Raw genomic sequence first — 25,513 nt, 5'->3', positions numbered from 1 at the left:
TGGTTTCACAATGCTTATTTAGTTTATTATTATTATTTTTATACCCTTGCAGGGTATTATAATTTCAGTCAGAATTTTGCAACGCCGTGAAGGAGACGTTTCCGACCCCATAAACTATATATATTCTTGATCAGCATCAACAGGGGAATCTTTCTAGATATGTCAGGAAGAAATCGATTTTTTGGCCATTTTTGCAAAATTTTATAAGGGGTTACATCATTAAAATTTTTGATTTTGATAAAAAATTGAATTTTCAAAATTTTTAAATGAAGTATGCTGATTTATTAATTGTAGAAAATCTTGCACAGAACTGTTTTCCGATTTAAAATTAATGCTCTTTTGGCCGAGTTATGATATTTTTAATTTAAAAAAAATCAAGAAGTTTTTTAATATAAAAAATCCGATTTTATAATACAAAATAATATTTTTCTATGTCAAGGAATCATTTTCGACCCCATAAACCATATATATTCTTGATCAGCATTAACATGCGAATCTTTCTAGACATTTCCGGAAGAAATCGATTTTTTGGCCATTTTTGCGAAATTTGATAAGGGGTTACATCATTAAAATTAGCAAAAATGGCCAAGAATTTTGATTTCTTAAAATTTTAAATTTGGTATGCAGTTTTTTTAAATTAATAAAAACTAACACAAAACTGCTTTCCGAATCGAAATTAATGCATTTTTGGCTTAGTTATGATATACTTTAATTGTTACCTGCAAGGGTATACAAACTTTGGCTGACCAAAGTTAGCTTTCTTTCTTGTTTTTTGTAATATATAGTCGGAAAACACCCTTTGTAATAACACATTTATGCCAGATGATAATTAAATACTGAACAGCAGTTTTAATTAATAAATCTGCGGTTGCAAATATACATTTTAAAAAGTATTTATTAAAATTTGCATTTTTTGTTGGTTTGGTTGGAAAATTAATTGTTTAAATATTTCTCACACCTATTGTGCATATTTATTATGAAATGACAAACATTTCATCGACTGACAAACATAATTTAGCGAGGATATTGATGCCATGTTGCAATATAAAATTATTTAATTAAATTGAACCTTTCTTTTGAACATAAAAATGGCATCCCTTTACCTGTTAATAAAACTTCTGGATTCACATGTGTGCTTTAGGAGGAGAGGGCAACTTGATTACTTTTTTGCCCCAAACAATACCCGTTCGGTAGCCATAAAATCTTCTGTGTTTGCTCATAAAGAAGACAAAGGGAAAGCCGCAATAAATTTTGCGCAACTAGATTGCTCAACGGATGACTATCCCCAAAATACCCGAAATCCCCCCGTAAATGCCAACACCACTAAACGGGGATAAAGATACATACCGGAATAGCGATGCCACGCCCCAAAAAATCTGGCCAAAAAATCATTGATTCGTAAGTGTAACAGAAACGGAGGGGGGAGGACTTGGGATTTGGTATCAAGGGATGGGAAATGGGGATAAAAGTGGTGGCAAAGCCAAAATAGAATAATGAAAACGATGCCAAGAGTGAAGGAAGCGATATCAATATTGTCCTGAATGCGAAGATGGCGGCCATTATTGTGTTGTGTCCCAGTCTCTCTCTTTGTATGTGTGTGTGTGTCTGTAACTGTCTCTGTCTGTGTTAGCCAATGTGTGTGTGTGGGTAACTTCCGCAAAACTGGAAAACTAATTTGAACAAAGTACAACAAATAAAAGTGACTACTGAATGTTTAATTTGAAAAGGGAAGGCTCCAAACACTGCTGCTGCTCCAACAACAATAATGTCTAACAACTGGAGAACAAAAACAGCGAAAATGAAAAAGAGAAATAATACAAAACTCACTTGGATACAAGTACAAATGCAGCAAACACATGTACTGTTTCCCTGCCTCCTTCTCATCCCACCCTCTCGCGCTTGTTTTCCTCATTGTGTTTAGGAGATGTTGGCCAAAATGGCGCATTCCATTCCCTCCTGCCTCTTTACCCCATAAAGCAGGACAAGATGCACTCAAAAAAATAAAAATAATCAACTTAAAAGAGACGCTTAACCATTGTGTATGTATTGGAAATGTACCCTTTTTATGTCAGAGATTTTTTAATTATGGAGACAAGTTATTAGAGCGGAAATTCTATATAAATATTTTAATATAATCTAGGACAATAATATGGTTATTTGTTTTCTGTTTTCTAGACCCGTCGCTTACTGTTGGAGCTAGAATTCCCAAAGCGTTCTAGCTTCAAATTGATCCTGGCCACGTTATTGCTGTATCCTACAGAATAAATGACAAAATTTTCCAATTTAAAGTTGTAAAACTTAGAAAACTTAAATTTCCCTAAGAAGTAGGCAACATTTGTAGCAATTTTTACGACCTTCTCCTAAACATAAAAGCATTTGAATTACAGAATTTTAGGGTTATTATTCTGCAAGTGTCCTGAGGTAGGGAAAGCAAGAATGAGAACGAGAATGCGAAACCAGGAGAAACCGAGAAACGCCGACATACGGTTAGAAAAACATTCGCACATAAAAATGCTAACATTTGAACGCGGGGAAAGAGGACGGGAGAAGAGGACGTCGGGAGAGGTGGGAAGAGGGACATCGGGAGGACGAGAATGGGACGACGACGACGACTGCCTCCATCCATGTGGCTGACATAATGAAACATTATTAAGAGCCACGACGTCAAAGCTGCAAAAGGTATCTAAATTTGCGCAAAATGTTTATCCTCCCGTCCGCCTCCTCCCCGCTCTCCGCCTGATGCCAACCCAACGCCCCTTGAGTTTTGGCTTCTGCAGTCGCTGCCAATTTGCCGCCGTTGGGAGAGGAAAACACAAATATCACATTTACAGGCAGCACTCCACCATTTTATATCCAGTTACACACACACACTCACCCTAGTGAGAGAGAGAGACTGAGACGGCGAAAGCGACGTAGATTGGTTCGTGTCATCTCATCCCCCGGCGGAACAAGAGAGATGGCGTACTCACTCTCGCCGACAGGATGCTGCCGGGCTGCTGCTATCCTGACGCTGCAGCGCTGCTTGCGTCGCCGTCGACGCCGGCAGTAGAATCACAGTTATTCGAGATACGAAAACATAGCAGCGGCGACACAAAAGCTCAGGGAAGCGTCGGCGGCAGCGGCAATGGCAGCGGTTTTTCATAAATAAATGTTTGAGTTATGTAGAAAAACATTTTGGGCGAGAAGATTTTCGTTTTCGTTGCGATTCAGTTAACATTTGGCCAGCGGATTCCGCCTACAACGGACACGACGACGGACGACGCGCTTTCCGCTTTCCACTTTTCACATTCCACTCCGCTGCTGGCCATCTGTACCGTTATCCTTTACAGGCAGTGCTATCGATATCGGTTTGCGTTATCTATCGGCGAATAAACCCGTATAAACTCCTAAGCCAAACTACAAGCGAAGAAACAAAAAATTAAAAAACAAAAACAGTTCCTGAGCAAAATAGTCAAACCAAATAAAATAAATACAAGTGTTGCGTCCTCTAAATAATTAAGCAAATCGCGTATCTCCAGTGCAAGCTACCACAGTGATCGCCCTCAAGAATGCACACCAGCACTAGCTCGGATCCCATGCACTCGCTGCACGATAGTGTCTCGCTCTCTCCGCCGCCGCCTTTGCACAAGAGCCAGCGCGGTTCTTCCGGATGCAGTGCATCCTCGCGAGCCGCTGCCGCCGCCATTGATGCCATGTCCATGGGCTGTGATGACAGTGACATTGAACCGTCGGCCGTCGGCGGAAGTGGAGCGAGCGGCACCACTGGCGGTGATGGTTCCGGATCCGTCGGTGGTCCGCTGGTGAAGCCACCTTACTCCTACATAGCCCTCATCACCATGGCCATTCTACAGTCGCCGCACAAGAAGCTAACGCTGAGCGGGATCTGCGACTTTATCATGTCACGGTAAGTTGAAACAACTTGGAAATTAAAAAGATCTTAAAATCCATAAAATAACACAATTCTGAAATATATTTTTAAAAGTGCTGCATTAAATTCAATTTCTTATAATAAAATTGAAAATGGTTCTTCAAATCAAAGTCAAGGCTATAGTTGCCAGTCAAATTCAAATTGTGGTTCCTAAAAATAAAGTTTTGGATAAATCGAAATCGCAATTAATGAGTTAATCTGCAAACATCATAGAAAATGTGACATAAAACAAAAAGATGGAATTAAATTCTTCCTTGTGAATCAAAATCACGGATCTTAAAGTGTTAGCATAGATGATTTTGAGTAAAACAAAGTGTCAATTTTAGGATATTCTTATATCATAAAAAATAATATTAGGTGTGAGGTTTCTTAAAATAACCATCAATGCATATTTTTTGTATTATATATTTGAAAAAACTTTCTAAAATAACAATATTCAAAAAGAAACTCGAAACCAATTACATAAAGGAGCTCCTTAAACTAACAAAACGTTTAAACAACTCGTCAGCATTTAAAGTAAAATGTAGAACTATTAGTAAAAAATTAACTGTCTTTATACAAACTTAGGACTAATTTTTCTTAAAAATAATTAAAGCGACGGATTTCAACTCTACTTGGCTCTAACTGATAAATCTCATAGAAATAACTTATTATTTATTATTATATTTATTTATGTCTATCAAAAGTTCCAGCATATCTGATTATCTTTTTGAATATGTTATTTTTAAGTTGATATTTGATTTATGACCTAAAATCTGGAACTATTTCCTATCAAAACTAATTAAAGCCCTCCTAATTACCCGCAGCTTCCCGTACTACAAGGACAAGTTCCCCGCCTGGCAAAACTCCATCCGGCACAATCTCAGTCTGAACGACTGCTTTATCAAGGTGCCCCGTGAGCCGGGAAATCCGGGCAAGGGCAATTTCTGGACGTTGGATCCGCTGGCCGAGGATATGTTCGACAATGGCAGTTTCCTGCGGCGCCGCAAGCGCTACAAACGAGCTCCCACAATGCAGCGCTTCTCCTTCCCGGCGGTTTTTGGGACCCTGTCCCCGTTCTGGATCCGCAAGCCAGTGCCCCTTGTTCCGGTGCACTTCAATGTGCCCAATTTCAACGGTAGCCGAGACTTTGATGTGGGCCACACTCCGGCGGATGTGTTTGATTCAGCTCTGCGGGCGGACAAAAAGTTTAACTTCTTTGCCAATGCGGAGGGTTCCTTTTACCAGGGCAGCCAGTCCGGTGACAAGTTCGACCGGCTGCCTTTCATAAATCGCGGCAGAGGAGTGGATGTCCTAGATGTATTGCCCCATAGCAGTGCATCGGGCGGAGGAGGTGGTGGCCCAACTGAGAGCAGTAGAGCCGCCAAGTACAAAAGTCCCTACGCCTTCGATGTGGCGACTGTGGCCAGTGCCGCGGGCATTCCCGGCCATGGGAATTACCCGGAAAGAATGCCGCGTGGCGGCTATATGGATCTCAATGTGTACAACGATGATGCGGACATAGAGGCGGATGTGGACGCTGAGGCCGAAGGCGAGGCGGATGACGACTCCTGCGAGGACAAGATCGACGTGGAAAGCGGCAACGAGCAGGAGGACTCGCACATCTCGGACTCCGTGGACAGTGTCTGTACAAATCGCTTGGATGCTCCGCCTGAATCCCTCATCTTCGCCGAAGCAGAGGCCGCCAGCCGCAGTCCCAGGACACGAGGACACTTTGATAGTGAGCCATTGGTGAGCCTGCGAACCAGCAAGCAGACCAGTGCCAAGGACTTCCGCATCGAAACGCTCATTGGCCACCATTTGCGGCACGGTGGCAGCCAGGAGGAGGCCAGCGACTAGGCGGGATCAGTCGAAGCCTGTGTCCTGTGTACAGTCCAATCTATTGGTGATTTCAGTTTCGATCTAAGCACGTTTTAACGCTCCCCCCGTTACCACAGGAAACCCCCAACTCCCCAAACCGAATCCGAGCAGCAAGTAGTGATCAGTAGGTGTATATCTGAATCTGTAGGATGTAGCAGGCCAGCACACGAGTTTTTAAATGCGACCAAATCAAAGTCAACGCTATAGTTGACAGTCAGTCCACTTACGTACTATATATCGGCGCGTATATCCATGTAAATCTGATGCATTGCACATTTATAGGCATACTTTTAAAGCGAATTCTAGGGAATCGAGCTTCTGGATTTCCATATCTCTCTATACCATACAAGTACTATTCATGTGTAAGTGTGCGTGTGTGCGTGCGTGTAATTGTAGCACATCCAAGCAAGTGGAACAGAACACTATTAACTATAAATTAGTCTAAGGATTTTGCTGATGTTATTGAAAATTTAATAAACAACAAACATAACAATAGTAGTGGTAGTGGTGGGGTATTTTATTTGATGGTTTTTAAGTTATAGTCATTAAAAGGTAATTAAACATGTATTAAATTGTAAGAAATGAATTTTGTTAAATATATTATGTATTGTGTTTTAAACATAATATTTTTAATAGTAAATATTACGAGAAAGTTTAATCCTATAGTTAATTCCTAAAACCTCGTACCCCATTTTATCTTTTAATGAAACTTTATAGAATTAAATCATAAAAACGCTTTTACTCTTTAAATTTAACCGCCTAAATACTTACCAAGCGATGTGGCAACCCTTGCTCAACGGTAAATCAGTGCCGCTAGTTTCCATGCACCTGCGCAATGGCCGCCGCTCAGCTGTTTTTTGGCTAAGGACGAAGCGAGACGGGGCGAGACAACAACTCCGCGAAGCTCGGCTCTCGCTTGCACTACCAAAAGCTTGGCTCTCCGGACGCGACGTAGTAGTAGTGTGGTTTCCAGTGTTAAAACATTAAAAGCTGCGCCTGGAAGCGGGACAACAGAGCTCCGCAGAAGATACCAACACTAGCTATTGGTATCCGCCAGGCACAAGTACGAACTCCGCTCGGCTTGGCATAATAATTCGCTCCCAAAGGACTCCACCAACACACTAATAGAGGTGGGCGCCCGCACACACAGAGACAGACACTATAACGCACGGTTGCGGGTGCAAAAGTCGATTTTTCAGGACAACAAAAAGCGAGTTAGTTGTGTGTGTGCAATGTGCAAAAGTTTTTAAATGGCCCGGGTCATAAAGGGAGTTTGTAATAGTTGTAGCGAGATGTCCTGTCGCCCAGCCAAGGAGCCGAGGCTGCTGCAGAGGTGCTGAGCGAGAAAAGTTTTTGTGCCAGGCCTCCCCCACTAAAAATAAAAAAAAACAACATCCCCCTGCCGCTGCTGTGATTGAGATTGGTGATAATGACTGTGTCTGCATGCCCCCAACAAGCATCCATACAAATCAGTGTCCACAATAGTCAACGATAAGTATTATAGCGTCCAACGGCATTAGGTACTAAGAGTGCCCTGAGGTGAAACCAGCGGCGGACCAAGTCTCGCAAGATACGGATCTGGAGAGTTTAAGGAAACCAGTTTCGAAGTAGGCCGCTCTCATGGCGGTCTGGCGCGGCCGGAGGCTGTGCGCTTTGGCGGTGGCCTGGCTCACGCTCCTCACGGGTGAGCCTTACCAGAAACACGGTGCTCGGTGTTGCGGGAAATCCCTACAGTAATCACATCCCGTCTATCATCCCCCCAGTGTCCCATTCGGTGCGCATCACCAACCTGCGGGTGCCGCACACCTACACTTTGGTGCGTGACCGGGAACCCGATCCCTTGGTCCTGGACTGTGAGGTGGAGATCGGAGAGGGGGAGCAGGGATTCGTCCTGAAGTGGCTGTTCAACAATCACTCCATCTACCAATGGATACCCTCCGTCAAAGGATTCGCCATGGTGAGTCACGAGTCACTTACCACGAAGGGCCAGTGCTGTCATTATGTCCTCTTACCTGACACATCTCAACATTTATTTAGTTCCCTGAAGAGCTTTAATTCACTTGAAAGGTTAGCTCCATTTCAAAAAAGGTTCAAGAGCTTAGGTAAATTTGCTGCATAAAATATTTAAAATATTTATAGCGTAGACAAATACCAGGTTTTATGTAAAAAAATTGGCCAAGAGTAACTCAAAGGACTTGTCAAAATTAAATACAGGAAATTGTCTTGGAAGACAGCCAGCCTTCTTCTTTGCCAATCTAATTTTTGTTTACTAATTTAAAATTCTTTATATAAGATATTTTGATAATTTAAATACATAACCAAATAAATTTAAAGTTCCAAGCATGTTTCCTTAAAAAAAATACCATAAAAGAAAAAAGCATAATTCGTATTAATCATAATTTACCAAGAATAAGGAAGTTGCCTCCTGCTTCTTATCCTTTTTGCCGCTTCCCTTTTGTTGATCTGTCCTGGTACCCTGATATAGGTCGTTGGCAGCACTGCCCGAAGGGTCACGAAATTAATTAACATAATACAAACCCCCCTCGACTTTGTCTTTTTCTTGCGCTTGCAGGGCTTCATGAAGTCGAAGATAGACACCAAATTATTCGCCATGGAGGGCAGTCCCGGTGTTATATCGATAAAGAATCCCGACTGGAACATGACGGGGGAGTACACGTGTGCGGTGCAGACCTTTCAGACCACGGATAAGCGGAGTGCCCGCTTGCAAATAATCGGTGGGTGTCACGGATCGGCGGTGTACACCTGAAAGATGTGCGGTTCCATCCAGGGTGTGCTGTGTGTGGGTTGTGTCGGGCTATGAGCAGGCGCCAGGTGTATGGTGTAGGTAGAGGGTGTGAGGTGTAAAGAGTTAGGTGTAAGGTGGCCCAGTCGGGTGACCCGCCCACTGCCACTGCCGTCTTGACTTGTGTGTTTGCATATAAAGGTGTTTGTTGGGGGTTTTGGGACAATGTGTACACAGAGAGAACAACGTAATGATTTATGTACTTTGAGCCAATTTACAAAAGTCAAGTCAAGCCAGCCAGCCAGGAGGCAGCTTAGTGTAGGACATTCTTGGTTCATTCCTGGTTATCCCACTCGCTCTCCCCCCACCCCCCTTTTTGAACGCATCTTGGCTGTATGCCATGTTACTCCATTTAAGTTTGCCTTCGCTCTTTTTTGCTGGCTCATCTATTTTGGGGAAAACTTAATGAGTTACATAGTAATAAACAAGAGTATAAAAAGTTGAGACGTCAGTAATAAATTAAAGTCGCTTCCTTTTAAGCTTGCTCCGTAACTTATTTGTGTGTTCCACAAAATTCGGTCACTTTACAGCTTTTCTTTTCACTAATGAACATGAAAAATTCCACCGAATATCAATTTCCAGAATCAGTTTCCACAATTAAAATATTATTTTTAAACCTAAAAGTCTTATTTTATTTTATTTACTTCAAGTCTTATTGGAATTTCACTTCTGATAGCCTTCAACGAATCCATTCCCTTTTATACTTTTCGCGAATATTTTCATACCATTTGCAAGGGTAATGAAAAATATTTGTTTTCCTTTATTTAAGCAAACACAACTATACGTCCATTATACACTCAAAGAAATCTGTTTCAAGCTGGAAGCACTTTTGCAGATTAAATTTAAAATCAGGTCAAGATATTTATTGTTAATGTTGGATATAAATAATAGTAATATTACATTTTTATAGAAGTTGAAATCGATTAAGAGTATGCAATTTTATAGAAAAAAGCCGAATGCCCAACTGATAGTTCCGATTAGTTATTATTAATTTTAAGGAAGGGTAGCTACTTTTCTCGCTGTGCAGACGTTGATTCCCCGCCTGTTTGGCGCACGTGTGATTTCCCTTCATATTTGCATGCGTGTCATGTGGCAGTCTCTGCGGTGGCCGGAACCACCGGCGCTTGTTTGTCCTGTTCTGTGTTTTTCTTTGGAAGACTCGACTCCTTTATGTTGTTTCTTTTCGTCTCGTTGTTTAGTTTGACACTTGATTAATTCTCACGGCTTTTTTGTTTTTGGCTCCTGTCTGCATTGAATCCGAATCCCCCATGGTTCCCCCCAACTGGCAGTTCCTGAGTCGGATTTCATGCTGGAGGCGCGGATGGGTGTCGCGCGTACGGACGTGGACATTATGTGTGCGGTCCAGCACGTCTTTCCGAAACCTATGCTGTCGGTCATGTAAGTTGAGCACGCCAATTTGGTGGCTTTTTTCTTTTTTCTTTGCCACGGAATCGAATAACTACGAATTTTGTCCGCAGGTTTGACACTCACATACTGGAGTCGGTGCTGACGCAGTTGGACCAGGACCCCAGTGGCCTCTATAGCATGACCGTGCGCACGCGCATTCCTAAAGATCAAATCGAATCCCCCACCCCGATCACCTGTGCGTTTATCCTTATTGGCACCAACTATACCAAACGTAGAGAGACTATTTTTTATGGTAAGTACAGGTAAGCTGAGAGAAAAGAGTATAGAACCTGGAGTTCTGTATTAAAAATTAAAATTGAATAAATTGAATGTAAAATTTGAAATTTGACGTTGTTTTATAACAATTCTTTTGGCGCCTAAAAGCAGGCAACAACACTTGCCTCAAAGGCCAAAAAATACCTGTTGCTGTAACCCCAATTCTCCTTACAGATAAGGCCTCAACTATACAACGCAAATGGACAACGGTCGCCGTCGTAATGTCCATAGCATCCTTAGCTCTAAGCAGTTAGTTTGGTAGTGTCCTTCGATGTAGGCAATATTGGTTTTTTATATATTTTGATGACTAGAATATTTAATGATATTTCATTTTTAAATAGACTTTTAACGGATAAACGTAATTTTTTGCGGTATTTTTAAAAAAAAGCGCTTATTTTGTACATGCATGTAATGTCTAAGGGAAACGAAACACAAATAAACAAGAAAACACCACAAACAAAAAACCAAACTCAAAATGCGAAAGCAAACGAACCCATTAGAAACAAAATGAAAACACTCATAACAAGAAATTATTGTATTCATATACATACGTATTTACCACATAAATAAATAAATATATATATATATATATATATATGATAGTTATATCTGATGTATAGATCTAATTGAGATACAGAAACGCTAATAATAAAAAAAGAAACGAACAAGTAAAAGTGCATTAGACTGAACGCTTTCGTCGTGGCTTTTAACTGCCAAAACAAAATGTTTTTTATTTAAAAAAGGAAGATGGGACTCGAGGAAAATTATAAATCATAATAACAAGTAAAAGAATTAAATCATTATAACCTAGATAATTACTTTATAGTCTATATTTAAGTTATATCCTTTTGCATTATTTATTTTTATAGGAATGCTAATATTTGCGCCCAATTTCGATATCAAAAAGATTTCGAATTTGAATCCTTAACCCGAGCAACCCTGCGTTGCGTGAGTTTTCAGCCCTGCGCGCCTTCCTGCGCACACCCTTCCAGCCGTTCCAGGCGCTTCCAGTGAGCCTATGAGTATGCAGTGAAAATGACAGCAGTGGCAGAGGAGCCATCAACATCACCGTTAGACAGGCAAAAACGTTGACGCCAGCGCCAGACAAGAGAGCCAAGGTTCCTGCCCCCAGTTAACCCGTTCGATTGGATAATCCCTGCAGATCTGTAAAGGCGAAAAACGAAAAACGGCTACCAATAGCTCAGATTTCCACCCAGACGACAACAGCATGTCCTAGTGAAGTCCTAGCAGAGGCGAGGAGAGACAGGCAGCGAGGGGGAGGAAGAGGGAGAGAGAGAGCGAGGGACACTTGGAGGAGCACAATGGCCTCCGGCGATGGCGACACCATCAACACCATCGACATGGACAGCTCCTCGACGTCGCAGGCCAAGCAGGTGGATCCCAGCAATGGTAACTATTATCCACCAACCGTCACATAATTTTCCCCGTCTCGTCGAAAGCGAACAAAAAATCAATGACAGGCGAATGGAAGTGCGCCCCTGGCGCATGTGTCTCGCGTGGCGTGGAAGGGAAGCGAGGCAGGGGCAAGCAGAACAAGCAGCACGACGACGCACCCCCGCATGCCACCTACACCCCGGCCCTCGCATGTTTCCAACCCCATATCATCCACCACCTGACAGACGACTGACTTCCATCGGTTCATATTTATATTCTTGGATTGATAACAAAAGAAAGTTACAAGGTTGCTGAGCAGGAGCTAGCGTAGGAGCAGGTGGAGGCGAGGGTCTGGCCAGCCAAGTTCAAGTTGCGGTGATTGACCAGGCGACTGCGTCATGGCCTGAATTAAACATGATGCCTAATAATAAGCTCTCTGTCCGTTCTCCTTTTAGCCTCCAACGACCATGTGGGCAACAACTCATCGCCTGAGGTAAGTACATCCGGGCAGCGGACACCGGAGGCCAATTAATTCGTGCCTAATCCCGGTTCACTTACTCTTCCTCCAGCTGGGCAGTCGGCCGTTACGTGCGGGTAACAACAAGTCGGACAAGGAGCGGAAGATTGGCCACAGACGAGTCGGTGAGGGCGGCGAGATTACGTACAAGAAGATACAGACGTCGCAGATCATGGGCTCCATTCAGTTGGGAATTCAACACACTGTAAGGATAATTAATTTATTATCGGTATTACCTTAAATAAGTTACGTTTTTTAACAACTTGTTAAGTTAAAAAAAAACGATTTACAAGTTCAAGTTTCTGAAGGTTTTCTCTATAAAAACTTCCGAATAATCCCTTCATTATCTACTTGACAGGTCGGCAGTCTTGCCTCAAAGCCCAAGCGGGACTTACTTATGATGGACTTCTGGGAGATCGAGAGCATCACCTTTCCGCCAGAGGGATCTAGCCTTACACCTGCCCACCACTACAGCGAGTTCAGATATAAGATCTACGCGCCCATCGCTTTCCGCTACTTTCGGGATCTGTTTGGCATCCAACCAGATGATTTTATGGTAAGACTTAATCATCTGTAATTAAACCAAATCCATTAACGATCCCTTGCAGATGTCCATGTGCACGTCCCCGTTGCGGGAACTGTCCAATCCTGGTGCTTCCGGTTCAATATTCTACCTAACGGACGACGACGAGTTCATCATCAAGACGGTGCAACACAAGGAGGGTGAATTCTTACAGAAACTACTGCCTGGGTGGGTTTCCTCCGTTAATCCAACCAATATTTGCAGCTAAAATATACCGTTATTGCAGTTACTATATGAATCTAAATCAAAATCCGCGCACTCTGTTGCCAAAGTTCTTCGGATTGTACTGCCTGCAGACGAGCAACGCCAAAAATATTCGCCTGGTGGTCATGAACAATCTGCTGCCCTCGTCCGTGAAGATGCACCTGAAGTACGATCTCAAGGGGTCCACCTTCAAGCGGAAGGCCAACAAGGCGGAGCGGGCCAAGAAATCGCCCACGTACAAGGACCTTGACTTCATGGAACAGCATCCCAATGGCATATTCCTGGAGGCCGAGACGTACTCGGCGCTGATCAAGACCATTCAGCGCGACTGCACGGTACTGGAGTCCTTCAAGATCATGGATTACTCGTTGCTCCTGGGCGTTCACAACCTGGACATTGCACTGAAGGAGAAGCAGAGTGAGCACAGGAAGCCGGTGAGGGCGCCGCTGGCCGAGGACTCCGATGTGGATGTGGACGAACCGCTGGACGGATTGGAGGGCGATGGCAAAGATCGTGACACGGCCACGGGCATAAGCAGGAATAAGTGGGTATCTCTTGTATAGGTTGTCTTGGAACCGATCTGTATAGCTAATCCAGTATGGCTTACAGGTCTGTCAATCGCCAGCGACTGGTGGCCCATTCCACGGCCATGGAGAGCATTCAGGCGGAGAGTGAGCCCATCGATGACGAGGAGGATGTGCCGTGAGTCTTTGAAGTTTATATTCCCTTGACCTCTGGACTTAATGATTTATATAACTTTCAGACCTGGCGGTATTCCAGCTAGGAGTGAGAAGGGCGAACGCCTGCTCCTCTACATCGGCATCATAGACATTCTGCAATCCTACAGGCTGAAAAAGAAGCTGGAGCACACATTCAAAAGCATCATACACGATGGGGTGAGCTATTAAGGCAGCACAGGAAACAAAAATCACTTAAAAAACCATTAAAGGAACTCGTTCCTGATGTTTCTAATGAAAACTCCCTGTTTTTTGATTCTTTTAGGAAACCGTTTCGGTGTGCCGTCCCTCGTTCTATGCTCAAAGATTCCAAAACTTTATGGCCAAGACCGTGTTCCGCAAGATACCCTCCCGTAAGTGGGCCGTGGGCGTGGAAGTCGGGCTAAGTACTCGTACTGTAAGGCATTTTTGTGTGCAGTTGGCCGAGTTATGCAAGCACTCCTCCAGTTTCAGTTACAGTTTCAGTTCGAGTTCCAGTTGCAGACTGTTTTTGAGTAGAAAAACCACACTCGTACACCCCCAATTACCGATTACATTCACACAGACACACCGAACACCATTAGACACTCACCTGTAGCTTGCTAATTTTGGTTGATCGATTGATCGGTGGCAGCAAAAATGCAATATGGTACACTTGGCCTGAGTAGACGCCGTTGTGGAGCATCTGAACCAACATCGAATCAAATCAATATCCAACAACCGCTCTGTTCTCTGCTTTCTTTTTGACCATGTCTCGAATGCATTCACTCTCTCACTCTAACGTACGCATATAGTGGATCTCCCCGAGATCAAGGGGAATCACAGAAAATTTCGTACCTTGGTAACCAGCTATATAGGTAAAGAAACTAATGATCGATGTCTCTCTCTTTCTGTCTCTATTTTTAATTATATCTCACCTGAGTTTCACTTAACACCTTTTTTAAGCGGTTTAAATAACAATTTTATTATTATATTGTCCACCTCTTGGTTTTCATATGATTTCGAAATGGACGCCCAAGCATGCCTCTCTATATCACGTTAGTTAAGTCCACATACCCTGGCATCCTTGGCTTCCCGGCAGCCGTATTGCTCCAAGGCTTTGCGTAGTTGCTTCGGAAGTGCTAAGCTTTTTGTACCAAATGTCCTTTATTAAGGTTTATAACTAATTCTTGATTTAAACCACATTTTGCAGCGCTTAAGCATTCGCCCTCGAAGAGAAAAAGCCTGTCAAAGGCCATACAGCGCTCCATTGACAGCGAAAACGAGGCGGTCACGAGGCGTAAGTGGAAACTATATCCTTTAAAGATCCAATAGAGCTCAGTCCTACGAATCCTAAGGGTCCTTGCACTCTCTATACATTAGTAATATAATCTGTTTACACTTTACTCTCCTCAGCGGTTCACACCTCCCATTCGCACAGCAGTGGCAAAATCCACCAGCCAGCGAAGCCGCCCACCACGGAGCCCACGCCAGCGGGTGCGGTGGGAGGAGCAGGTGCATCTGCTGCAGGCTCGGCTAGCGGCAGTGCCGCCAATGAGCGGGCTCCACCACCCGTCAAGCAACGCACTTCGGCGGCCAGCAACCTGAAGGCAAGGGTTCCACCGCCAGTTCCGCCGCGTGGCTCACCGCGACGCAAGGATGCCCAGGATCGCTCGACGCCAGGTACACAACAACCGCACACTACTAATCCTTCCCCGGCACCAGCACACATCCACACCCTCCAGGTGCCCAAGCACGAGGGCATGCCGCGTTTCGGCGATCGTCGTTCGCCCAGCAACGTCCAAGATTGGCTGGAGCTGCACGATCTCTTCGATCCGCCTGTTAACATTGAGCCCAGTGCTCCACCTGCCCCCTTGCTGGATCCAACAGTGGCTCTGCTCCGGAGCTCCTCGTTCCGGCGCCGAGAATCCCTGAACTCGGCATATTCCACTGCTCGTTCGGAGAGCAGCTACCGGCGTCAGCAGCCGCGGTTGCTCAACCACGTGGATATATTTCATCGACAAAACAGCTTCGTGGCACGCAGTGAGCGATCCTCCGTGGGCTCCATAGTCCGGAGTTTTCCACCCATCCGAGCTGAGAGTTACCGAACCGGGCGTTCCCGATCCTCGGGCAGCATTCCCAGCCAGCGTTCGCCCAGGCGTGGAGTTCAGGAGAAGCTGAAGCGTCAGCAGAAGAGGAATCGCTACCTGCACTACGCGGATCTAGCGCTGGGCGGCGATGACTGTCAGAATCAGCAGGAGGAGGACAATCTGCTGCAGTCGGTTAGTGCGTTCCTAGAGGTGAAGCGGGAACTGGAGGCGACACATCGCCCAAAGAGACCGCTCCCCAAACTAATGGATCCTCCGCCAGCCGTAACGCTCCCAAGGAATCCTCCGCCACAGCAGGCGAGGAGAGGCAAGAGGCGGGCGCCGAAGGCAGCGCCATCCACGATACCCGAGAGCGAGGGATCGACGGGACAGGGACAGGGACTGAGACGGGAGTAGCTCCCCGCTTGCATCTAGCTTTCCCCTAACTGAACACACACACACACATCCTAATCCCCGATTCTACTACTAGGTTCTTCTGTCACTCATTCCGCTGTATGTTCTGCTCTGCCCATTGTATCGCTAGGCACAACGCCATCATGCAGCTCGACTCCTCCCCCCGCCTTTGACGACATCTCCGAGGACAGCTCGAACAAGAACAGCACCAGCACCTCGTCGATGGGTCGCCGGTCCCACCATCATCACCACCACCATCACCAGCAATCGCAGTCGCAGACGCAGCAGCAGTCGTACTATCTGGACCGTAAGATGAACATTGGACCGGCCTACCGAGGCTCCTACAAAGAGGACATCGTCAGGTGAGTCTATTTTCAATAAAATTTAAACTAAAATTAATACTTTTATTTGATAGCGTCTCGGAAGTTCACCTGGACACACTGCTGGCGGTGGACACGTCATCGAGCAGCCAGTACGGATCCCGCGGGGGATTGGCCTGGACACCGCCCGCTTCAGGTGAGGGCTCCACTCCCACATGGACAGAGGGCACACCCAGTTTTACGGACTCCAGTTCGAGTGGTGATCTCGGTAATTGGCACTTGAGATTTGCTTTGAAATCGCTTTTTGTGTTTCTATATCTATCTGTATATGTGTATTCGTTCACGCTTGCAATCGTAGACAACTTCTCGCCCATAAACTCATCTAAAATCGATCGACACAAGCCGACGGTGGAAGATGCCATCAACTCTCTGTCCGCGGGAATGGTAAATATCGGAGGTGGCCAGCTCTAGATACGATCCACAGCACACACACAGAAACCCCCCCTATTCCAAACCGCAAAGACACTAACATACACATCCGTAGTGGCACACGCTCATCCGAAACATGCGTACATCTCTTAACCTTATATAGACATTTTCCAAATTGCCTAACATCTTCCGTTATGGGTGTACTTCACTCCCACATGGTCGCCACCCACGCAGCATCTCACTGATCCATTATTGCCTCTTCTATTGCATTCTTATAGATCAACTAACATAGCATGTGATGTGATGACAGGACACAAGACACACCAATCCAGATTCATCGCGATGTGAACAGAGTCTCGGGCTCGTACATACCGACAATGCTTGCGTGTTCAGGCGCACTTGTATAGCTAGGATATAATCAAAAAGGCGCCCCCACGTAGAACAGAGTACCCGTACCCCCATGCCACGTCCACGTCCACGACCACACCCACACCTGCCCAACCCTTCCAGCGGACACCGGGTGAAAACAATCCAACCAAGTCAGAGCTCGCAATATTACACACAAGCATATACTCCCCCATATACAGAGAACTCAAAAAGCATTAAGAATACAATAAATGGCAAATCAAATACGAGTAAAGTACGCAGGATGGCATCCAGTTGGAGTTCCGAGATCCGCTATCCTGTAATCCCGTACCCCTACTATATACGTTCAGTGTACACGGTGTAAAGAGTTCGTTATGCGTTGAGATCAGATTATATATATATACGAAAATATACATACATTACACTGAAATTAATAAACGTTTTTGCGATACTTTCGATCTCCGATATATCCACATAAGTACGTATTATGTATACCTATGTATAATCAGCAATCGCGATAATTACAATATTGTTGTAAAATATTTCAATTTACAAGGAGCCAGACGACGAGATGAAGAAAAAACAAACAAACAAACCAAGAGCAAAATTATATACATATTATATATTCATCTGTATTTATTAACGATAAATGTAACGCGCTTAGGTTAACTCCACACAAAAAAACAGAACAGAACCGAACTGGGACGTACATGAGATATTACTTAAAACCAACAGACCGACACGGACACTCGACCACTTGCGACGCATACAAGATGAAAGAATTGATTATTTATTAATTAGTTGAATGTTATTTAACTTATATGCATTATTCTAAAGATTACTGAAATCCAATTGTAATTACAATAAATTAAATTGCAAGGTTGAATTTTCGGCGTGTTCTCCATTTGCTAGACTAAAACAAAAGTACGTTAAAAACAGGCGACTAGTACAGCTTTTGCAGGTCAATCAGGGACTTGTTCAGGAAGTCATTGGTCCAATCATTTTCCGGATTGTCCAGATGGTTATCAAAGTCCACCACATCGCGCATAGCACCGCGCTTCAGCAGCAGCGATACGCCCTCCAGTGTCTGCGATGACTGTGACAGTGTGAACTTGGCCTTTGACCAACGGGTGGCGGGCTCTCCGGCGCAGCTGTACACCTGGATGGCGGCACGGTCGTGCTGGAGAGTCATCAGCTTGTTATCCACCACCACGAAGCAGGCGTTCTTGAAGTTCTCCTGAATTTTGTCCGCTATCTTGGCGGCCGGGGTCTTGTCAACCTGATTGTCGTAAAAGTTCTCCGGCGCAGCATAGTAACCAGCAATCACCAGGCCTTCGCGCTCGGCATAGGCATCGATCTGAAAGGGAAAGGGTGGGGTAAGGTGCAATTATTTAATGTTCAAAATTGGTTTCTAACTTCGTATTAGAATGATTTTATAAGGATTATACTTAAGGAATCAGGGAATTCAAAATGTAATCCTTTAAGAAACAGAATAGGCTGGAATTCTTCACCATTTCTACCTAAAGCAAAATATTTTATGCAAATCATGAGTTTACTTAAATATTTTCCTGCTTTAATGGATACTAGTACCACATTATTTTAAAAATTCTCTGAAATGTACAATTCTCTTTAATATTTGGAATTCGTACCCTCATTTGCAGTACGTGTAACAAGCAGGGAGTAGAGAAACATACCATCTAGCTCCACATTAAGCTGGGCAACGTCCTCATTAAAGTACACACATGTTCCAGAGACCGGCAATTGATAATTACCTGCATTAGGGCCACCTCGGCCATGGGGGTGACATGCAAACACTGATGGAACAGGGGAATCGCGTCCACGATCTCCACCGCAGAACCCTTTGTGGACTTCTCCGACAGCAGCAGCCCGTTGACCGCCAGGTGCGGATACTTGGCCGCATGGAATATCAGCTTGGTGTAGGCCCGATCCGAGATCTTGTAGTCGCACATTTTCTTTGATTATTTTCTCAATTTACTTGTAGGAAAAAAAACATGAATTGGAAATTAGTGCTGAACACAAAACTATTCGATAAATCGAATATGTTGATATATCGATTATTTGACTTCGATAGCGATAGCTTAGATTTTATTTTATGCAGCTAAATTTTATTTTCAATTTGATTTTTAAACTTACGTACGCGTAACTATTAAATAAAAAATATATATTTTATTTTCAATATTTTATTTTATTATTATTTCTAAATCTAATTTAATATACCCTCGCGGCATGCTGGCCACACTTATACCTCAAAAGCGCGAAATTCAGATGGGATGTGACTTCAATTTTATTCATTACTCCAAACTAATATTTAATACTACGTGGATGATGGAAAACATAACTAAATATGTGTAACATTTTATTTCTTAACTTTCCGTCTGCGTCCCGCTCTTGCTTGGCTCTCCATCCTCGATTTGTTTATATTGTAACTAAATAATATTTAGCAGTTCAGCTGAATGTCCAATGAAAGGTCCTGGTCTCCCTCTGTATCCCTTGACCCTGCAATCCACACCGACTGGGAAACTACGTCTGGTTGTCATTCAGTATTGCCTTGACGTCTTCGGCATCCAGCGTCTCGTACTTCAGCAGCGCCTCCGCCAGCGCCTTGTGGCCCTTGGTGTGTTTCCGCAGGATGGCCTTCGCCCGCTCGTAGCTGTCGCTGAGGATGCGCTTGATCTCCGCGTCCACGGCCTCAATGGTATTGGGTCCGAGGGTGTCGCCGGTGCCCAGCCCCTTGGACGCCTCAATGGTTCGCAGACCCACCTTGTCCGACATGCCCCAATCCCTAACCATGTGCGTGGCAATCGAGGTGGCCTGCTTGAGATCGCTGCTGGCTCCCGACGTGATCTTGTCTGCGCCAAAGACGAGCTCCTCGGCGGCACGGCCGCCCATCATTGTGTCCATCATGGCCAGCAGCTGTTGCTTTGTGACATGGTAACGCTCCTTCTCCGGTATGTAGGCGGTGTGGCCCAGTGACGGTCCGCGCGGCATGATGGTCACCTTGTGCAGCGGATGCGACTCCTTAGTGTAGAAGGCCACGATGGCATGTCCGCCCTCATGGTAAGCGGTAATGGTGTTGGCCTCCTCGTCCGGCAGGCGAGCCTTGCGCTCGGGCCCCATAAGTACCTTGTCACGTGCCGTCTCCAAGTGCTTCATGTTCACCGTCTCGGCTCCGTCGATGGCAGCCCTGCGAGAAACAGAAAATCAGAATTTAAAACTTATTAATTTTCCATAAACTCGAGGATCCTCACCTCAGCGCCGCCTGGTTAATCATATTCTCCAGGTCTGCTCCTGTGAATCCGGAGGTGCCGCGTGCCAGCATGTCCAGATCGATTTCGTCATGCAGAATTTTAGTGAGGTAGAGACCCAGGATCTCCTTGCGTCCGGTAAAGTCTGGGGTGGATACCATCACCTCCACATCGAAGCGTCCGGGACGCAGCAGAGCCTGATCCAAGTCGTCGCGTCGATTGGTGGCGCCCAGAACAATAACGCCAGCGTTTTGATGGAAGCCATCCATCTCCGAGAGTAGCTGATTAATGGTTTGATTGGCATACGGATGCAGCACGGAATTGGTTCGCTTTGCGCCCACCGAATCAATTTCATCGATGAAGATCACGCACGGTGCCCGGGCCTTGGCTGCCTCTTTAATAAAAGACCAACAAAAATTTATGAAACGCATCCTAGTGATGAGACTTTTAACTTACTGAACAAATCGCGCACTCGTCTGGCGCCCTGACCGACGAGGACCTCGTCAAATTCAGGGCCAGCGGCATGGAAGAAAGGAACTTTGGCTTCACCGGCCACGGCACGGGCCAGAAGGGTCTTGCCAGTGCCCGGCGGGCCAACCAAAAGCACACCCTTTGGAAGCTTGCCGCCCAAATTGGAGAACTTATCGGGATTCTTGAGGAACTCGACCACCTCCTTCAGCTCCTGCTTGGCCTCGTCGCAGCCCTTGACATCGTCGAATGTGACGTTGATCTCCTCGGGATCTACCTCCACCTGATTGCCCAGCTGGATGCTGCTGGAAGGTAACAAAATTAGAGCTGCAACAGTGGAGGAGGAGCAATGGGAGGCTCACCGAAATACAGATCCGTTCGAGGTAGTGAAGAAGCTCAGGAATATGCCCAGGAAAACGACGATTACGACGATAGTCTGTAAAAACTTTGTGACAATTACTGGGAATTAACGAAAACTCAAACAAAGGATTGGGCTCGAGTAAAAGACGTTTCCATACCTTTATATACTTCATTGTTTTTCCAGATTTCGGAGAATCTTCAGCGTTGGCGGCTGCCAAGTAGCCCTCGGCAAAGGCTATCTTTAGGTTCTCCTACAAAAACAAAGGATTATCAAAAATAGGAGACGGATTTAAGCACTCAGCTTACTGCATTCTGGCCACCATGATCGTCGGACTTGGCCAGCAGCCGTCGCAGCTTCTCGGCCTGGAAGTGTGTCTCTCCGTCAATCCGTTGCGGCGCGTTGGACAGGGCAGTCTTTAGCCGGGATGTCATTGTGGGATTGCGCTTTTGTTCCGCCTCAATGGATCGATCCGTCTTGAAGCCCCTTAGTTGTTTCCTAGAGAAAGAGAAGCACAGCTTTAGCGAGGAGAATTCGTTGATTCAATCCGCGCACTTACAGCTGTTGATTGGAGAAGAGCGGACGGAGAAGACCTGGCGTTATGGTTGGAATCACCTTGCTGAAATAAAGAACGCAGATATGTTTGAATCTTGTACGGATACTCGGAGTAGGATGCACTTACACAGTGGCCCCCGTGGGCTGGGCACCAGCTCCGCCGCTTAGCGAAACTTCAAACTGATAATTTTGTAGCTGGACACGACCGATTTGTGTGGCCGGCTCCTCCAGCGTGACGCGAACGTCGCGCATGGCGGGCAGCAGGCTGGTCACCTTGGCCAGCGTCTCGTTCACCAGCTCCCGGTCCAGAATGCCGTTCAGCCGTGCCGCCTTCTCCACCATGCCCCTTAAGCTGGCGCCCGACTGGGTGAGCAGGTTACGCAGGTCCAGCACGAGGTCATGACTTCGGCCCGTCGTCGTCGTTGTAGTCGATGGAGTAGTGGCACTGGCAGACTTGGAAAGGCGCACCGCACTCGCGCTTCCCTGCAGCTTGGTGCGCTTTACGGTGTAGTAGTGCGGCTTTCTGCTGAAGTTGCCGAGGTACAGGTAGGGCTGTCATCGAAATCCGAAATCCCAAAAGGCAGGTGCCGAGGGAAAAACAGAGAGCGGGAGATACGAGACACGTCAGGCGGTGGACAGAATGGGGGCCGGACAGGCCGGCGGTGCGACTTACCACAGAGTGTGTGGTGGTGGAGAACATTTCCAAAAATACAAAACTCTAATTGAATAAAACAACAGGCGCAGGAACGGGGCCAGCAGACGACACAGCTGTAACTTTACTATACAGCGAAAATGTCATAATATCGTCGCGTCGTGCGTGTTGCATCCCTGGTGTTGCTGGTGGTGCGTGTCCTCCTGCCTGCACGCTCTTCGAATTCGATTGTCGGCGGTTCTTGGCGGCGACGCTACGGTTAATTTTGACTGGTTTGTCTGTCTGGAGGGTGTTAATCGGTGACAGGAAGGTGCTAGTGCGCTTCGTCAATTACTGAGACGGAGTTTTCATTAATTTTCTGACGGATTCGATTTAAAGTTCTGTTCTAATCTGCAAATCTGCCGATAAATCTTAGTCACCTATCGAAGCTATCGATACTTGGTGTCATCACTAACTAGTGGGGCTATGCCGGTACTTTGAGTATTATATATTTCACATATTCTTCAATAAATTGGGTCAGCATGGACTCGCCGCTGAACGATGGGTCTCGCCAGGCTCCGCAGCACACCCCCCATCCACTGGTGAGCACGGTGGAGGCACAAAATCCAAACTTCAGCTTTAAATTCCCCCTTTTCCCAGGCCGACTACCAGTTCTCCGCGGAGGAGGTGAAGGCGTTACGTGAATGCAATACGGAGTCGTTCTTCCAGCGGAGTCTGCCTTTCGGCACTGGCCTCGGCCTCCTGGCCTACTTTGGCGTGAAGAACGGCTATCTGCAGGGTAATGGCAAATATGGCGCCGTGCCCAAGGTCGTAATGGGCGTCATTCTGGGCTACTTTGTGGGCAAGTTCAGCTACCAGCAAAAGTGCGCTGAGAAGATCATGCGCCTACCCAACTCCCAGTTGGGTGAGATGCTCCGGCAGCGAAGGCAGGGCGGCGGCGTCATCAGCACCATCACGCCGGACGAGAACCTGGGCAGGGCCTTCACCCTGGCGCCCTTCACGCCCAGCTCGGCGGATGTGTACAGCGATGAGGCTTATCAGCCGGGTCGAAGCACAGCCCTGAACCTGGACACAGAGTCGCGGCCCACAATGTCCGGCCTGGACGACATCTACCGGCCCACGTTGGACTGTAAGCGCATTCAATGAGTTGGTTCCATCAGGTCTTAGATTCTTTTCTTCTTCTCGAATAGCTGCCACAATGCTGGACACCGAACTGCCGTTGGAACCGGCCAAGCCGGGTCAGTCGTACGAGGACTTGCGTCGGAGAAACCGAGAGGAGTACTTGAAGCACCAGCAAAGTCCCTACTCGAAGCCATATGAGCCACCAACTTCGCCCCAGCAGCGACCAGTCCAGGCGGCACCCTTGGATCCAGCTGCAGGCGGAAAGAAGAACAAATACGGCGACTCCTGGACAGACTGAGCTCTCACATTAGGCATTTGTTATATTGTTGGACATAAAAAGGCGTACAAAAAACATGCTGCGAACAGAAGGGATCTATTTACAATTCTAAAGCTCGCCGATTGGAATTATTTTCTGGCCTCGTCGTAGTTATCTTTGTACCACTGCACCGACGCCTTAATGGCCGTTTCAAAGTCCGTAAATAGGTAGTTGGGCAGATGGGTGCGAAGCTTGGCATTGGAGGCAGTCTTCTTGTGCTGGCCATCCGCCTTCGTCGTATCACAGACAAGTTTTCCCTGGAAAGAGAGGTGTATTGGCATCAAATCGATCGGAACAAAGCCAGATGCTTACCTTAAAGTTAAATGCACTGGCTATGGCGTTGGCCACTTCAAAGATGGTAACCTCCTGGCACTCATCCACACTGAGGATAATGGGCTCGACGCTATCGTAACTCCTCAGCACCCATATCATGAGCTCGGCAAGGTCCAGCGAGTAAATGAACTGTCGCAAAGGCATTCCACTGCCGAATACCGTGAATACCTTTTCGTTCTGCGGCACCTCCGGATTCTCGGTGATGAGCTGGTGCATGCGGTTGATCATGCCCGGAATCACATGGCTCACCTCGGGCTTGTAGTTGTCGTGCGGCCCGAAAATATTGCAGGGAATCACAGAGGTGTACAGTCGGCCGTATTTGTCATGGTAGGCGTGGTTCTGCACGTCTATCAATCGCTTGGCATACGAGTAGCCGTAGTTAGAGGGGTGCGGTGGGCCGTTGTGGACCATTGTCTCGTCAATGGGGTACGTGGTTTTGTCCGGGAAAATGCAGGTGGACAGGCATGAAACCACCTTGACGCACCCCTGCTCGTGGGCCGTTTGCAGGACATTGTCGTTAATCAGCAGGTTGTTGCGCTGAAAGGAAGTTTATTGGATTTTGTTTTACTCGTTGCAAGCCATGCATGAAGCTCACCAAGAAGTCGAGGTTGTTGTTCATGTTGTGGAACAGACCTCCGACCATGGCGGCCAGGTGGATAACATGCGTAGGCTTCTCTCGGGCAAATAGTGCCTGCGTGGCGGCCAGATTTCTGTGTAAGGAACTTGTTTAATGTAACTTTTGGACAGTGGTTTCGAATTACTCACGTTAAATCGGCGTCCTTGGAGCCAGCAAAGTACCATTCCTCGTCCTGATTCTTGATGACCGTCTGAAGGGCTTTCCCCACCAGGCCGGTGCCGCCTGTCACAAGCACTTTCATGGTTCTTAGCTCAAAAACTTACGAATAAATCAAATAGTTTTTGTACGTCAAAGATTAGTGTGACCAGATGCTGCGAATGCCGGTTGCAATCAGTGCTGATCTTTTAGCGTTTTTCTTGCCGAATTTGGTTATCTGTCCAGAAATTAATTTTATTTAAAACTTTTGGATTAAAATGTATCATTTAATATACATTTCACTTATAAAACAAACATTTTGTGTGCCATTGATCATTAATATAATTTCTTTTAGGATTGTCCAAAGAAATGTTTTCTTGATTTCCC

General features: G+C 45.9%; 7 protein-coding genes across 18 annotated transcripts; 4 read left to right on the top strand and 3 right to left on the bottom strand.

Annotated features, from left to right (window-relative positions):
* The first annotated feature begins 3,433 nt into the window (after nt 1-3,433).
* Nucleotides 3,434-6,200, top strand: fd59A (forkhead domain 59A). The gene is made up of 2 exons (XM_017168938.3): nt 3,434-3,904; nt 4,735-6,200. The coding sequence occupies exons 1-2, from the start codon at nt 3,549-3,551 to the stop codon at nt 5,765-5,767; spliced, it is 1,389 nt and encodes a 462-aa protein (XP_017024427.1). The 5' UTR covers nt 3,434-3,548; the 3' UTR covers nt 5,768-6,200.
* Nucleotides 6,201-6,799: 599 nt separating this feature from the next.
* LOC108076253 (uncharacterized) lies at nt 6,800-10,804 on the top strand. The gene is made up of 6 exons (XM_017169003.3): nt 6,800-7,472; nt 7,552-7,745; nt 8,361-8,523; nt 9,881-9,989; nt 10,070-10,251; nt 10,449-10,804. The coding sequence occupies exons 1-6, from the start codon at nt 7,409-7,411 to the stop codon at nt 10,526-10,528; spliced, it is 792 nt and encodes a 263-aa protein (XP_017024492.1). The 5' UTR covers nt 6,800-7,408; the 3' UTR covers nt 10,529-10,804.
* A 530-nt stretch (nt 10,805-11,334) lies between these two features.
* On the top strand, nt 11,335-18,044 carry PIP5K59B (Phosphatidylinositol 4-phosphate 5-kinase 59B). Of its 9 annotated transcripts, XM_070284256.1 has the most exons (17): nt 11,335-11,684; nt 12,125-12,162; nt 12,239-12,391; nt 12,545-12,742; nt 12,795-12,937; nt 12,996-13,517; nt 13,571-13,675; nt 13,737-13,869; nt 13,976-14,063; nt 14,484-14,546; nt 14,709-14,726; nt 14,882-14,968; nt 15,085-15,351; nt 16,300-16,531; nt 16,585-16,757; nt 16,848-16,933; nt 17,197-18,044. In XM_070284256.1, the coding sequence occupies exons 1-17, from the start codon at nt 11,597-11,599 to the stop codon at nt 17,203-17,205; spliced, it is 2,403 nt and encodes an 800-aa protein (XP_070140357.1). In that variant the 5' UTR covers nt 11,335-11,596; the 3' UTR covers nt 17,206-18,044. The 9 variants fall into 9 exon arrangements, with proteins under 9 accessions (XP_070140357.1, XP_070140361.1, XP_070140360.1 ...); XM_070284260.1 differs by lacking the exon at nt 16,848-16,933 and having other exon boundaries at nt 16,585-16,685; XM_070284259.1 differs by lacking the exon at nt 16,848-16,933.
* Nucleotides 18,045-18,054: 10 nt separating this feature from the next.
* Nucleotides 18,055-19,323, bottom strand: EMC8-9 (ER membrane protein complex subunit 8/9). Its single transcript, XM_017169349.3, has 2 exons — nt 19,057-19,323; nt 18,055-18,641 (listed from the first exon to the last, which is right to left on the bottom strand). The coding sequence occupies exons 1-2, from the start codon at nt 19,252-19,254 to the stop codon at nt 18,228-18,230; spliced, it is 612 nt and encodes a 203-aa protein (XP_017024838.1). The 5' UTR covers nt 19,255-19,323; the 3' UTR covers nt 18,055-18,227.
* Nucleotides 19,324-19,571: 248 nt separating this feature from the next.
* Nucleotides 19,572-22,914, bottom strand: YME1L (ATP-dependent zinc metalloprotease YME1L). Of its 4 annotated transcripts, none has more exons than XM_017169144.3 (9): nt 22,605-22,914; nt 22,059-22,483; nt 21,936-21,995; nt 21,685-21,874; nt 21,537-21,629; nt 21,381-21,463; nt 21,007-21,323; nt 20,554-20,944; nt 19,572-20,489 (listed from the first exon to the last, which is right to left on the bottom strand). In XM_017169144.3, the coding sequence occupies exons 1-9, from the start codon at nt 22,629-22,631 to the stop codon at nt 19,826-19,828; spliced, it is 2,250 nt and encodes a 749-aa protein (XP_017024633.1). In that variant the 5' UTR covers nt 22,632-22,914; the 3' UTR covers nt 19,572-19,825. The 4 variants fall into 4 exon arrangements, with proteins under 4 accessions (XP_017024633.1, XP_017024635.1, XP_017024636.1 ...); XM_017169146.3 differs by having other exon boundaries at nt 21,007-21,320; XM_017169147.3 differs by having other exon boundaries at nt 21,381-21,454; nt 22,605-22,913.
* Nucleotides 22,915-23,001: 87 nt separating this feature from the next.
* asrij (OCIA domain-containing protein asrij) lies at nt 23,002-24,059 on the top strand. Its single transcript, XM_017169150.3, has 3 exons — nt 23,002-23,164; nt 23,223-23,712; nt 23,774-24,059. Exons 1-3 carry the CDS (start codon nt 23,105-23,107, stop codon nt 24,001-24,003), a joined length of 780 nt encoding a protein of 259 aa, XP_017024639.1. The 5' UTR covers nt 23,002-23,104; the 3' UTR covers nt 24,004-24,059.
* On the bottom strand, nt 23,989-25,303 carry Gmer (GDP-L-fucose synthase-like protein). The gene is made up of 4 exons (XM_017169149.3): nt 25,120-25,303; nt 24,950-25,064; nt 24,334-24,891; nt 23,989-24,278 (listed from the first exon to the last, which is right to left on the bottom strand). Exons 1-4 carry the CDS (start codon nt 25,230-25,232, stop codon nt 24,111-24,113), a joined length of 954 nt encoding a protein of 317 aa, XP_017024638.1. The 5' UTR covers nt 25,233-25,303; the 3' UTR covers nt 23,989-24,110.
* Nucleotides 25,304-25,513: the final 210 nt, after the last annotated feature.

The sequence above is a fragment of the Drosophila kikkawai genome, chromosome 2R (genome assembly GCF_030179895.1).
Source record: "Drosophila kikkawai strain 14028-0561.14 chromosome 2R, DkikHiC1v2, whole genome shotgun sequence".
NCBI lineage: Eukaryota > Metazoa > Arthropoda > Insecta > Diptera > Drosophilidae > Drosophila > Drosophila kikkawai.
This window is presented reverse-complemented; position numbering and strand designations above follow the sequence as displayed.

Excerpts from the sequence above, each read along its gene's own strand:
- fd59A (XM_017168938.3), top strand. The coding sequence starts at position 3,549 with ATGCACACCAGCACTAGCTCGGATCCCATGCACTCGCTGCACGATAGT. Across the intron at positions 3,905-4,734 it reads TGCGACTTTATCATGTCACG|CTTCCCGTACTACAAGGACA; the intron begins GTAAGTTGAAAC and ends AATTACCCGCAG.
- LOC108076253 (XM_017169003.3), top strand. The coding sequence starts at position 7,409 with ATGGCGGTCTGGCGCGGCCGGAGGCTGTGCGCTTTGGCGGTGGCCTGG. Across the intron at positions 7,473-7,551 it reads CTGGCTCACGCTCCTCACGG|TGTCCCATTCGGTGCGCATC; the intron begins GTGAGCCTTACC and ends TCATCCCCCCAG. Across the intron at positions 8,524-9,880 it reads TGCCCGCTTGCAAATAATCG|TTCCTGAGTCGGATTTCATG; the intron begins GTGGGTGTCACG and ends CCCAACTGGCAG.
- PIP5K59B (XM_070284253.1), top strand. The coding sequence starts at position 11,597 with ATGGCCTCCGGCGATGGCGACACCATCAACACCATCGACATGGACAGC. Across the intron at positions 13,518-13,570 it reads ACGGGCATAAGCAGGAATAA|TATGGCTTACAGGTCTGTCA; the intron begins GTGGGTATCTCT and ends TAGCTAATCCAG. Across the intron at positions 15,352-16,299 it reads CCAGGATCGCTCGACGCCAG|GCACAACGCCATCATGCAGC; the intron begins GTACACAACAAC and ends TTGTATCGCTAG.
- EMC8-9 (XM_017169349.3), bottom strand. The coding sequence starts at position 19,254 with ATGTGCGACTACAAGATCTCGGATCGGGCCTACACCAAGCTGATATTC. Across the intron at positions 18,642-19,056 it reads CCGAGGTGGCCCTAATGCAG|ATCGATGCCTATGCCGAGCG; the intron begins GTAATTATCAAT and ends TTTCCCTTTCAG.
- YME1L (XM_017169144.3), bottom strand. The coding sequence starts at position 22,631 with ATGTTCTCCACCACCACACACTCTGTG. Across the intron at positions 21,464-21,536 it reads AAACAATGAAGTATATAAAG|TTTTTACAGACTATCGTCGT; the intron begins GTATGGAAACGT and ends ATTGTCACAAAG. Across the intron at positions 20,490-20,553 it reads ATTAACCAGGCGGCGCTGAG|GGCTGCCATCGACGGAGCCG; the intron begins GTGAGGATCCTC and ends TGTTTCTCGCAG.
- asrij (XM_017169150.3), top strand. The coding sequence starts at position 23,105 with ATGGACTCGCCGCTGAACGATGGGTCTCGCCAGGCTCCGCAGCACACC. Across the intron at positions 23,165-23,222 it reads AGCACACCCCCCATCCACTG|GCCGACTACCAGTTCTCCGC; the intron begins GTGAGCACGGTG and ends CCCTTTTCCCAG. Across the intron at positions 23,713-23,773 it reads CTACCGGCCCACGTTGGACT|CTGCCACAATGCTGGACACC; the intron begins GTAAGCGCATTC and ends CTTCTCGAATAG.
- Gmer (XM_017169149.3), bottom strand. The coding sequence starts at position 25,232 with ATGAAAGTGCTTGTGACAGGCGGCACCGGCCTGGTGGGGAAAGCCCTT. Across the intron at positions 25,065-25,119 it reads TCCAAGGACGCCGATTTAAC|AAATCTGGCCGCCACGCAGG; the intron begins GTGAGTAATTCG and ends TTCCTTACACAG. Across the intron at positions 24,279-24,333 it reads CCAGTGCATTTAACTTTAAG|GGAAAACTTGTCTGTGATAC; the intron begins GTAAGCATCTGG and ends CTCTCTTTCCAG.